This window comes from Podarcis muralis, chromosome 4, assembly GCF_964188315.1.
Source record: "Podarcis muralis chromosome 4, rPodMur119.hap1.1, whole genome shotgun sequence".
NCBI classification, from domain to species: Eukaryota; Metazoa; Chordata; class Lepidosauria; order Squamata; family Lacertidae; genus Podarcis; species Podarcis muralis.
Genome location: NC_135658.1, coordinates 58248153 through 58261575, shown reverse-complemented (window position 1 = coordinate 58261575; position 13423 = coordinate 58248153). Strand labels below are relative to the sequence as shown.

Genomic DNA, 13423 nt, shown 5'->3' with positions numbered 1-13423 from the left:
TTCTTACTAAATATATTGTTTACATAGATTTCAAACCTAAACCTGTCCTAGGAATACAAAACTACTCAAAAATATTTTTAGCAAAAAAAAAAAAAAAAGACCCCCCCCCCCAAAAATAGCCACTCCATGTAAATCCACAGCTCAAAATTAGTACATAAAAGTATCAGTACTGTTACTTACTGACTCCATACTTTGTCCTATAATATTCTTTGGTAAATTCATCACAATCGCAGAGAACTATCTTTCTTCCCCAAACATTGATTACTGACCCTATGCTCAGGTCACAGTCTTTATAAAATTCCTGGTGAACTGCTCCTGTCTAGCAATGGGAAGGAAAAATACAAAAGTCTGTATGAATCTCACATTGAAATGAAAGCTTTTTGGGGAAGTGGAAACTTGGCATAACATAAAAGAGGTGAGTATAACAAAATGTTTTATTTCACCACCACCACCACCTTCATTCCAACAAATGCTATAATACAGAAACAGAAACATTGGATTTTGTGGTGTGCATATTATTATTTTTAAAAAAGGAATCTTGCTTGCTTCACATAGCACATACGTGGAGATCAGAAACAAATAAAGTTGCATTCTGTAAAGTATAATTACAGAAACTAGCTTACCTTACGATTGTCCAGAATGTAACGGCCTTTATTTCCTACTAATCCTCCAAACACATTCAGGACTGTCCGATCTGTGATTGTACCAGGCTGGTACAGTCCAATTGGACCATACTAGGGGCCAGGGAGGGAGAGGAATAGGCTGTTAATATCTGTAACTATCAGGGCAACATAAAAGAATATCCTGCATTATCTGGTACCTGAGGCTCTACAAAATACGAGGTCACTTAATGCCAGGTCAGGCTACCTGTCCACCTGGCACAGCACTGCCTACTCAAGCAGAGGTCTTTTGCATCACCTGCCACTGATACTTTCAGCTGGAGATGCAAGAAAGTGAACTTGAAACCTTCTGCCTGCAACACATATACCACTGAGCTATGATCTGCACTCTTATTCCATATCACTATTATCTTATTTATTTCCTTAAAGGTAAAGGTACCCCTGCCCGTACGGGCCAGTCGTGTCCGACTCTAGGGTTGTGCGCTCATCTCACTTAAGAGGCTGGGAGCCAGCGCTGTCCGCAGACACTTCCGGGTCACGTGGCCAGCGTTACAAAGCTGCTCTGGTGAGCCAGCACCAGCGCAGCACACGGAAACGCCGTTTACCTTCCCGCTTTAAAGCGGTACCTATTTATCTACTTGCACTTAGGGGTGCTTTCGAACTGCTAGGTGGACAGGAGCTGGGACCGAAAGATGGAAGCTCACCCCGCCGCGGGGATTTGAACCGCCGACCCTACGATCGGCAAGTCCTAGGCACTGAGGTTTTACCCACAGCGCCACCCGCGTCCCCTTTATTTCCTTATATTTCTTATATTTCTTATATTTCTATATAGTTTATTTTTATATATTTATATTATACATTTCTATATTTTCTTATATTTATATTATCTTATTTATTTCCTTACATTTCTATATTTACTTATATTTATATCATCTTATTTATTTTCTTACATTTCTGCTTTCTCTTACAACCTAAGGTGGCATAATGTGGTTCCCCCTTCTAAACCACTGAGCCTCATGGGCTTGCCAATCAGAAGGTCGGAGGTTCAAATCCCCGCGACGGGGTGAGCTCCCGTTGCTCTGTCCCAGCTCCTGCCAACCTAGCAGTTCAAAAGCACGCCAGTACAGGTAGAAAAATAGGTACCGCTGCAGTGGGAAGGTAAATGGCGTTTCCGTGTGCTCTGGTTTCCGTCACAGTGTTCCGTTGCGCCAGAAGCGGCTTAGTCATGCTGGCCACATGACTCAGAAAAACTGTCTGCGGACAAACGCCTGCTCCCTTGGCCTGAAAAGCGAGATGAGCTCCGCAACCCCAGAGTCCAGGGGTCCTTTACCTTACCTATCCAGGCACTGAATAGAGCTAAACCTGTTTAAAATAAGCAAAGTGGGAGCCTCAAGTGCCTTCAGACCACACCCTGGCCATGCTGAATATAATGATATACGTGAGCTTCTGAATCCACTATGGTGTTACTACTGACATCAAAGGCCAAGCATGATAAAGGAAGAGATGGGTGAGATCTGCAGCTGTTGCTATGCAGGCAACAGAACTAACAGATCATAAAGGATATTTCTGAATTATGAATTAAGCCACTAAGAGTTTTGCGCAAAGTCAAAATTTAGTGTCACCACTTGCATCCCATTCTACATCATAGCAGAGGCTCCTCCTGCAGTGCCCCGAAGGCCCTGCACCCAGTGCAACCAAACCAGTCTCGCTCCCCTAAGTCCACCTCTGGGAACAGATTAGAAACTACCTTATACTGAGTCAAATCATTGGTCCACACACCTCAGTACTATAAATAGTGACTAACAGTTCCTCTCCAGGATTTCAGGCAGGGGTCCCTACCAGGTCTACTCAGAGATGCTGGGGATTGAACCTAGGACTTTCTGCATGTAAAGTAGATGCTCTACCACTGAACTATGGCCCTTCCTAAAGTAGAACTTTCCAACATGGGGGGAAACTCTTAGCCTCCCTGCAAAAGTGGTCTTGACTTTTACTCAGGGCAACTGATTAGTCACTATGGATAGCAGGGTGCTGGACCCAATGGACCTTTGGCCTGATTCAGCACCGCTCTTCTCATGTTCTTCTCCCATGGAAATGAATAGAACATGGACCACAGGTGGGTAGTTGGCACCTAATACACCCCAGTCATCTTAGGAAACAAATGAATAATGACTACCACCCATAGTTTTCAGATATATATATATAATTTACCTTGGGTAGCTTCTTCCTATTGAGGAATAAAGGCACGGCATCCCGACCTGAGTTCAGTGGTATCACTTCTTTTATTTCAATGGTGTCATCGGCCAAAAAATAATGTAGCACCACTTCTCGGACATCCCCAAACATGCTTTCAGTGTCATCCCAAACGCCATAAAAACGTAAAACGTGTCCGTCATGCTCCAGAAATTGTTGAAGTGTATCAAAGCGCTCATATGGACGTAAAGGTTTCATGCTATCTATCAACTGCAGGTCAGGAGAGAAGAGGTGAAAGCTTTTCTTATGTACAGAAACATCTAGTTTTCATGTTAAGCATTATTTCTACACATTTCAGCAGCTTTTAAAAATGTATTCCTTACAGGAGCCACAAGGGTTAGAGTCAGGAACGCCCACTCTCTGTTGCCCCTTGTGACGAGTCATTCAGGATTTTCACAATGCTGGGATATATGTCAATTGGGTTAGAGCAGGTGGAATATATGCTCAATGTAAACAAGCATCTGAATAGCACTTTCACCATTAAAACAGTTTCCGTAAAGTGAGGTGCTTGAAATCCACTTTTAACACCAATTTTTAACACTGAAAACCCTCAGGAAATAGCAATACTTCTATGACTACCTTACCACCAGGCGACTTTTTATTTTTATCCATGTAATTACCTGTGGAAGGGGTAAAAGGTATGGCTTTTTTTCTTCCTGAAGTTTGTCCTCCCCATATAAAACAATACTAAACAATAAACTAAACTGTGCAGTCCTTATTAATCAACTGGGGGGTGTTTCTGTTCTCAAAGGGGACCTGTTAGTATTCTTTAAAGTTATTAACTTAACTTGTTAGATCAGGGAGAGCATGATATGGAGATGGCAGAGATAAGGACAAAGGAGAGTCAGGAGTGGTGGGTGGAGGGGCTGGGAAAGAAAATATGTGAAGAAGAAATTGTTCATGTCCAGAGTTGGAACATCCTAGTGATGAGACAAAACAGCCTATGGGAAGTCCATGTGGTGCCCTCCAGAAGCTGTGGACTACAACTCCCATCAGCCTCAGCCAGCATGGTCAACACCAGGGATGAGAGTTGTAATCCAAAACACCTGAAGGTTACCACATTGCCTACCCCTGCCCTAGGCATTGTACGAGTAGCATCAGAATAAGCTTGTGTACTTTCAGAAGGCTGAACTTTTACCTGCAAATTACAATGAAATAAACCTGGGTGAATTGGGGGCAGAGGAAAGGAAGAATGAAGGAAGCACAAAGCAAAGAGAACTACCTCCACCTTCTAATTTCTTTAGAACACTTACTGCTGATATTGTGACATCACAGAAGCAAAATGCAGAAGGGGCAAGAGGAAGACTGGGAAAGGAGTGGAGGAGGAAGCAGGGATCCAAGATAAGAAGGGATGGAAAAGGAGATATTTTTGCCTCCCTATCAACACATGGGTCCCAGCCACTGGTTAATCTGCCTTGATGTTGCAAACTCGAAAAGTAATCATCATAAAACATTAAAAACTAATGCAACAGCTGTGAGGAAAGAGAGAATTTAGTTTAGTTGGGAAGGACGTAAGTGGTAGGAGAGCTGTGGATACAGCAGGCTAATAGCCAAAGCAGTGTAGTAAATAAGAGCTCTGGACTTTGGCCAGGAGGAGCTGAACTGAAATCTTTTTGCTCAGCCATGAAACTTAGTGGGTGGCCTTGGACAAGTCACTATCTCTTTGTCTAACTCTAACCCACTGCACAAAGTTGTCGTGAAGCAAAAGTGGGACAAATTCCAGGTCAACCAGCCTATGCTCCTTGAAGGAAAGATGGAATAAAAGCACAATGCAAGTAATAACCTAGAAGATGTCAGTACTCTGAGGAAAGTTTCTCACAGGGCCTGGGGACCTAAAAGTACATGCTGCTGCTAAAGGGAATGAGTATACAGAGTGCAGGGACTTTGAATTTCACAGACAGACAAATCATTATACCTTGTATTATAGATGACCATAACAAACCGATATTGCTGTTGTTAAACAAATATTTCACAAGATACAAAGAGATGAAGACATAAAAAGTAACAATATGGTAGGTGTTCACTTGGTGGGGGGGGAGGGAAACAACCCATAAAGGTGAATCTAGGGTGTCACCATTGAGAAGGCCCTTTCGCTCACTTCATTTGGTGGGGACACACAGAGCAAGTTTCCCATTATGTGTTTATTTCGTTGTTCATTGCTACATGTACATCTCCACTTTTCCCTTCAAGTTGGCATGCATGGCTTTTACCCCCACCCCATTTCATCCTCCTAACAACTCTGTAAGGTAGTTTAGGCTGAGAGATGATCACTGGGACAAGTTCACCCAGTGAGCATCATGGTGAAATGGGGATTTGAATCTGAGCCTCCCAGTTCCTAGTCTAACACTCTAAACACCACACCACATCAGTGTTATTGACTACTACTGTACTATGCTGTTCATGTCTTTCTTCTGTGGCTAATTTTTATGTTGTCTTTCGGGATGATTGTTCTTTGTAACTTGCCTGTTTTATTGATAACAGCTTTAAGTTTAGTTTTCAAGAAAAGTGGAGTGTAAATGCCAACACACAGAGCTAAAAGATACTACAGGCGCCACTCACTTATCAGTGAAATACACTGTTGAAGGAGTTATATTCTACAGTGCATTATTATAACAACAGAGAGATGAACAATTCTCTAAATCTGCCATGGACTGACGCAGCAGTCCTCCTGGAGAATAGATCACAGTTAGATTTGCCCGATTTAGCTGGGCTTAAGATATACATTCCCAGTCAGTTATTTTACATGCCAGCTAAAACACCAAGTATGGTAAATAAATAACAATGGCAATATAAATAGAAATATAGCTTCCCCAGCAGTTGTTATATGCAGTTCAACTAAAAACAGTTCCATCACAATTCCTTTTAGAGACAGAGGAACGGATAAGGGAGGAAGATTAACAATGCAATTCCATACATGTCTACTAATAACTACCTACATGTCTTACTCAGAAGTAAAGAGACATACAGGAGATTGCACTGTAATCCAATTAAGGCAATATAAAGCTATGCTCTGCGGCTTATTGTCATTTGCAGTGCAAAAGATTTTTGTTTATTTATCAAAATTTGCAGTTCGCAAAGGACAAAGGATCACCACCCTCTTCCTACAGTTTCTGATTCCTTTTGCCTCATGTCATCCTGCAAAAGAACTGTAATGCTGGCATAAGACAGGACAAACAATACCACAGAAAGTGGCTTTAAATGCATCTAAACGTTACTAGTATCAATATGCTTAAACTAGGATCACAAAAGAATTTGCCATTCAGAAGGTTGCCATTCAAAAGTTAGATTGTTGCCATCCCAAAATATATTACAAATTGGAACTATAATAATTGTGCATGTTCATGCTAATGTTTTAGACTACAGCTAGGTTTCTGACAAACGACACTGAAGGTCATCAGTAAAATGTAGAAGGCAGGTTAAGCTTGGCCAATATATGACAGATCAGGAGATTTATTCTACTTAATCTCTCTCTGGAGTATTTATTTATCACTATGTTTCTCTCCCAGGCTTTAAAACAAACTTGCTATGAATACATTACACCTTCATTCAGCAAAACAAAATGTCTACCGAAACATTCTGTGGGATCAGCAGGAAAACAATTGAATTGGAATTGTACTACAAGGGATATATAGATGGACAAAGCAAAAGTTTCATATACTGGGGGCTTTTTTGCAATTTTTTAATTTATTTTAGAGACCTGAAGGCCTACACTCAGCAGCTAATTTTGCATCAGTAAGTAAAATCTAGCTCACATCTTCATAACAACTTTACACTGCCTTTCTGGTTTTTGCACCCTAGAACCTAGGTATGCTTTTCCACAACACTCAATGACTATCTGCTTTTCCTGGCGGATGCTACCCTGATTTTCAGCATTCCATGACTTAATCTGTCCACTCAGGAATAAGAATATATGAGAATATTCTCTGACATCACAGCTACTCAACCTTTGGTCACAAGCGAGTTGCAGAAACAGTAGGAAAAATTCCAGCTGCTTCTTGCCCGCGTCTCTACAACCCATTTCCCCACAATTATTTCCTTAGCTCTCTGCTTCTATATGTACCTCTTTATAAATTGTTTAATTTCCCCAACCATGTGTTGTCTAGCTGTTACCAAAGAATCTCTTTCCCTCCTCCTCTCAACAATATCTCACTTCCCATTACTTCAGCTCTGTAGTCTGAACTTTCTCCTCTTCCAATCTCCTCTTTCCTCCACTCCATTATCTCTTACTACTCTTCCCTTGACACCCATTTCCAATGTCCCTCTTCACCCTTTTCATCATCACTGTTCTTCCTTTGGTCTCTGCTTGCTAAATTCCTTTTTATTTCCCCTTCAGGCTCCATCTTTAGTCCCATACTCCAATCCACTGCTTTATTTTCCAACGTCTTTCCCTAGTTTTTCCTCAGGTACAAGAAACTTAGGTATCCTTTCCCTCAGTTTCGCAGGCCCTCTGGTTCCTTACTGGTATTCTGCAAGATAAACTAGCGCGTTTGTGAAATGAGTGGTTTTCAGCCATAACATGGAACCTTTCCTCATCTCTCCTTTTTTCATATTGTGCTTATCAGCCCATTCTTCCTTCAGCTACTTGACTTGCACCTTTATTCTCACTCACCTACCTAGATTTCTTATTCATCAATCCCTACTCTATTCCATGTGAACAGAACACAACAATTCCTATCCCTGGGAACTGGATGGGATCTTTCAGCAACCTCATTTCCTTGGGGGCCCCATTACTGCAACCCCCTCTTGCTTCCATCCATCTTTCCCTTAGGTTTCTGCTTCTAAGGCCAAGGGTGGCCTACTAGGTCTTCATCCCTTTACCCACTCTGCCATTGGACTGTCTTTCAGTTCCCTGCCTCCTGTGTCCCCTCCTTATTCAGTGTCCCCTCCTTAGCCTCTGTGCCTACCCAGAGCTCCAGTCTCTTAGCCCCACCATCCTGCCAACAGTCCATCATTTCTCCAGCACTTAAGGCCAATGAATCCAGATCTTATGAGCCCACATTAAATCTCCATCAGTTCAACTATATGGGTTACTATCATCTAAATGACTGTTTATCTGACAAGGCTACCCTTGCCATATAATGGTATTATAGACAAGCAGGCATTAGATATCAGTAAACATTCAAGATTATTTTTTTTAGAATTCATCTCTACCAGAAAGAGAGCACATCCCTGTGTCTGCTCTCCTTCTTTTCTGCAAATGGTATTTATGCGAACATGAGATGGGGTACCTATATGTCAACTAGTCACATTTATTACTGAATTAATCAAGATTTTCAGCTCAAATAGCACGGATCTGTATACATAACCAGTTCTGCAAAGGCTCTGGGGAGCTTAAATAATAAACTGCAAAAACCTTTTTGATCATCATTTGAAAGGTCTCAAAAAGATGGGGGATAGGGTCAGTGTGTGTGTGTGCCTTTGACCAGAGCAATAAATTGATTAAAGTAACAAATCATATTGCTTTTTCAGGGAGCTTTGGGTTTACTGTTCATTAAACACCATTTTGGATGACAAGTTCATAGCAGGGAATGTGGTATATACATTTTAAATAAATAAATTCAAAGAAAAACAATTTCACATAACATGTGCAAGATTGGAAGTTCAACTCAGAAGGAAGCCTCGTTGTGTTCAATGGAGTTTATTCCCAGGTACGTACACAGAGCTGCGGTGTTAAAAGATAATTATAAGCATTTTCTTTTCTACTTTTACAGTTTTCACTAATCTGCTGTTCAATATTTATTTACATATGACAGCAGTATGCTATATAAATGCACCGGATTTAACAATAGCCACTAATGTCTACCGATTACAGTAGTATGCTATGCACAAAGCAAAATGAAAGAAGGAAACCAGATTTTAACAGTCTCATTCACCACCGGATGAATTGAAAACACTGGATTTTACATCAATGGTAAATATAACACTATGCAGACACAAATTGCGTGCTATTTTGCATCCATCATCTGCTCTCCATTATGAAGAGAACAGAATTCAAGTCGAGAAATATGCTCAACAGTTTTAGGCTGAAATCTTATGCACAGTTATCTGGGACCAGCAGTGGGCTGTGTGAGGGGGCAGAGCCTTCTCAGCACAAGCATCACTATAGCTTGCCTAGATGATGCTGAGGCCAGGGCTGCATGGATGCACTGGTAGACTCAATTCAGCGGCTCACTCAACTCCACTGCCATCCTACCCCATCCCAGTACCCTCCAGTAGCAGTGGCGATGGTGTCAGGAGGATGGCTCTGCAGCTCTGCCCCACCATACTACTTACTGCTTCCTGGGAGGCATAAGCTCCATTGAATACAATGGATCTAACGTCTGAATAAATAGGCATGGGATTGTGCAATTATTACATTATGTGGCCTGTTCAGATAAGCTTTTTACCTCAACCGGCACATTCTGGATTTGTTTTTCTTCTAAAATAAAATAAATTCACAATGTGAACAACTCTGCATTTGAAATCCCCTGGTGTCAGGGACTGGGCAGAGGAGGAATGATGGAGACCACCTCCCCATCCTGGCCCTCCCAAGGAGGAGGAAGAGAGTACAGATTTACAACAGGGGTTTGAGGGAAGTACAGTGGTACCTCGAGTTACAAACGCCTTTCAAAGGCTTCAGGTTACAAACTCCACTAACCTGGAAGAGTTACCTCGAGTTGAGAACTTTGCCCCAGGATCAGAACGGCAGCAAACACGCCTCTAGTTAAGAATAGTTTCAGGTTAAGAACGGACCTCCAGAACGAATTAAGTCCATAACTAGAGGTACCACTGTAGCAGCTCAGAGGCAGATGAGGGGGAAAGCTGGGAAATTATGGGAGATCCAGAAAAATACCCAGCTGACATGTTGTCATTAGAAAGCATTCCAGACTCTTCATCTCCCAGAACCTGGCAAGCCTTAAAAGTAGGAAAGCAAAGAGCTCAAAGACAGAGGGCATGTAGCAGCACCCGTAGAGAAGACGATGAGAATGATGAATGAGGAAGTGGGAGAGACGGGGGGGGGGTAGAGATTCACTCAGGACAACAACATTATCCAAGAGACTGGGTTCTATAGCCTCTCTCTGTAAAGATTGAAATAAAAAAGTATGGTAAGGTAAGAAACTTTTCCTTGTCTTTATACTTTCCTGGGCAACCAGCCGGGAGCCGCTGACAGCATCCTGTCACCTGTACGAGAAGGGGTTTCATCATAAGCATGCTATAAAAAACATTCCGATTATTTGGGCAATGCAACCAAGCATGTACTTAGCCAGCACTGCTAGAGCTAACCTTCTGACGTTCTTTGGTATAGGGATCATCTGGACACTTTACTGGACAGTTCAATCTGACTCCCATTTTCCTCAAAAAGTTTTTGGTGAATTGATCACAGTCTATAATCCTATATCTTCGACCATAAAAGATTAGCTCTGTATCGATGTTGAAATTATCTACAGTATAGAACTGATCTTCATTAGGAGGCGGAAGTGGAACCCGATGACGCCGAAGAATTGTTCCTGTATTGAAGAGGAAATGCAGTTAATATCATATATTCCAACCTCTAACATTACACTAAAGTTACTCGGTATGGAAAATACTGTTACTGATATGAAAAATTGAGACCCCCAAAAGAATAATAAAACAGTTTTTTAAAAATCATAAAGTTATAGCGCTTTAAAGAGATAAGAAAAAATGATAGTCTCTTAATACTTGTATTCCAACATATTATAAATATGTACTTTTACTGAAATCTATCAGTCTGCATTCCTGAGAAATGAACTGTGAACCAAAAGCTAACAGTAGTCACAGCCAAATAAAAGAAATTAATTCTAACTCCCAAAATCACCAGACCAGTTTATACATTTGACAGAATCAATTGCTGAATCTCTTTCAGGCTTCATCAGAAAATTCAAACAGTATCACATATTTGAATACTTCTCCATCTTAAGAAAGGAAAAACATATAAAATTAACATATCAGAGGATTTAGCCTAGGTTCATTATTAACATGCTGTTTTTCTTTGTGCAGCGTGTTTCTTTTACATTCTCTGTAGCTGCTCCTGGTCAGTGGAACTCCCTGCCTCAAGAGACTCATCTGGCCCCACCTCCTATGGCATTCTATCGCCAAGTTAATAAGTTTTCATTTAGGCAACCATTTGGTTTGCCTTCTGCCAGAGTGCTTAATCTGCCTGATGTACAGTGGTGCTGTGCTATGTTTTTAGTTTAGCTTGTAAAGGTATAGTTTGATTTTAAACTGCATTTAAACTGAATTTTTCAGATAGTATTGTGAGCTGCCTTTTAAGAGTAGAAAGGCGTGTTATAAATCCAATAACTGAATACACACATAGATAAAATGCAACCATCCACATGCAACTAGAAGTGGTTTTACAGCTTGATATTTGAATAACTGCAAGCCCTGAAAATCAGTTTGCTTCCTGGACATCCACCACACCAAGGAATCGCCAAACTGAAACACCATACTAGACACTGACTCCCAGTCAGGCAAGCAGGACCAGTCACTTTATACAAAGCACTTCAGCTCCTCGGGTCTTGAGGATGACCACTTAAGACAGTAACTATAAATAACAAAAACATGTTTCAGCCCCCTCCAGGCTACTACAATACGAGTACTTACAAACCCTACTCAAGACCCTAACAAAGTAAATTAATCTGGTCTACTCTATTGAGAAATATACAGCAAACTTCCAATACCAGAATGATACAGCTCAGAATCCAGTGGCTCTGAGCTATCCGCCTCAGTCTCGACATCACTGGCTGCACACACAGTTGCAGGTCAAACTTCCTGACATTGACAATGAGGAACAACTACCTGGCTCCAAAGAACCTCAGAGACACCGCCAAAGACACCTGTTCACAGCCCATGATCAAAGAACAATGAAAACACTTGCGCAACCTTTTCACAGCTACTTTTCCTGTTACTTTAGAATTGCTAGCTTCTCTGCCATACTACCACTTCCTAGTGAGGCAAACATAGAAACTTGTGATACACAGAACGCCATCTTTCCATCTCTTTCTCTCTGACTCCCCTCCTCCCTTCATGTTTGGGAGAAAATGGACTCTGCCTTTTGGGAAAAGAGATGAACACCTCTTGGCTTCTTCACTAGCCTAAGAAGAATGATCACAGAGAAAATTGCTCCCCTTCTGGGAATTCTCCTCCCAGAATACCAAGTCCACTCTACTGGCACAGAGCAAGAACCCCCTCTGTAAACCCCCCTGTAAATAACAGACATCACTCCCTATGTTCCTGGATATTTAACAGCTATGGGCACTGTACTCAAACTTGACTGCACAGCTTGCATACTTGCATCCCATACTGCTCCAGAGGGATACGAAACACTCCTGCTTTCAACTCTCCAGGAAACTGACTAACTCCAGGAATGCTAACCAGCATTACTAGACTACTGTTGGAGCAAACCAGCTACCATCTACACGGCATCCGTGGAACTCACTGCCACTAAACACCACCATGTAGGCAAAACTATTGACCAACTAGTTATGCAAAACACAAGTTGGCTCCTTCTGAAATTCACCTCAGGAAATGGGAAACACTAAGCATCCAGCTTAAGCCCAGAAAACACAGCTTGTACAAGCTTACCCCGCCTGTTGGGTACCCCAAGATCTACTTGGCACAGGCTATAAATAAACATTGTCAACCACCGACAACATCACCAGCTAATCAAACTGCAACACCCCTCAGGGCAATACTTCTGCCCTCTGGGAGTGGGAGTAGCACCTGCTCCTTGCTGAGCAGAGTGTGGATGATGACACCAGCTCTTTACCATGGTCTGGAACTGAAACCATTTAAGCTGTTACCTGGAACTAGCCAGTCCAGAAATGTCTGGTAGCTGAATGTGGCCCAATTCCAGCCAGTCATCATCAGTCCCATTAGAGTGAGATTGATGCCCTGTCGAAGGCCTTACACATCTCCTCCCTAGATGCAGACACAGACTAAAACAAGCAAACTTCCAGCTTGTGAGCCTGAGGGGAAATCAACCCCCCTCTTCTGCTTCTGCCTATCACACACCAAAATAAAACTCAGCCCGAGCTAGTTGTTCAAGGCAACTCTGCATTTCAAAGCAGAAAAACAGATAAGATAGCCCTGCCAAACTCGCCTCAGCGATATCAGACACCACTTTTCAATTGTGAACTCCTGAAAAGTTTTGTCCTCTATTTTGAGAGATCTCCATAAGCAAAACATATTTAAACAGTACATATTATATACACAATTAAAACAGGAGAAACTTCAGCAAAAAAAACCCTCTCCTCTCCCACTCACAGCTTGCAGACTGTATCTGAGCTCTGCATCTGAGACTGTGAGATTTATTGCAAACTTTACTCCCCCCTCTGAACCAGGAGAAAACCAATTAACATTTTACATTTTACCTTGCGTAAATCAGAAACTATTGCCCAAGGCCAATGAATTATGTTCTGAATATCACCATATCAATAGAATTCACACCTGAATTCACATCTGAAATTCAAAGGTATCCGAAGATCTTTACAACTGACAGACTTTGTATCGTGAGATCGTAAAATATAAAAACAAGAAAACTTAATCTAGTA

The 13423-nt window shown here is 41.7% G+C and overlaps 1 protein-coding gene across 2 annotated transcripts in view; it reads right to left on the bottom strand.

The window, feature by feature from the left end:
* Positions 1-13423, bottom strand: part of EFHC2 (EF-hand domain containing 2) — a 51433-nt gene that overhangs the window by 23709 nt on the left and 14301 nt on the right. For both annotated transcript variants that reach the window (XM_028727334.2, XM_028727335.2), the window contains 4 exons: positions 10134-10357; positions 2829-3080; positions 624-734; positions 181-319 (listed from right to left, as the gene is read on the bottom strand). In XM_028727334.2, the coding sequence (XP_028583167.2) occupies positions 181-319; positions 624-734; positions 2829-3080; positions 10134-10357 (726 nt within the window). The remainder of the gene's footprint in view (positions 1-180; positions 320-623; positions 735-2828; positions 3081-10133; positions 10358-13423) is intronic.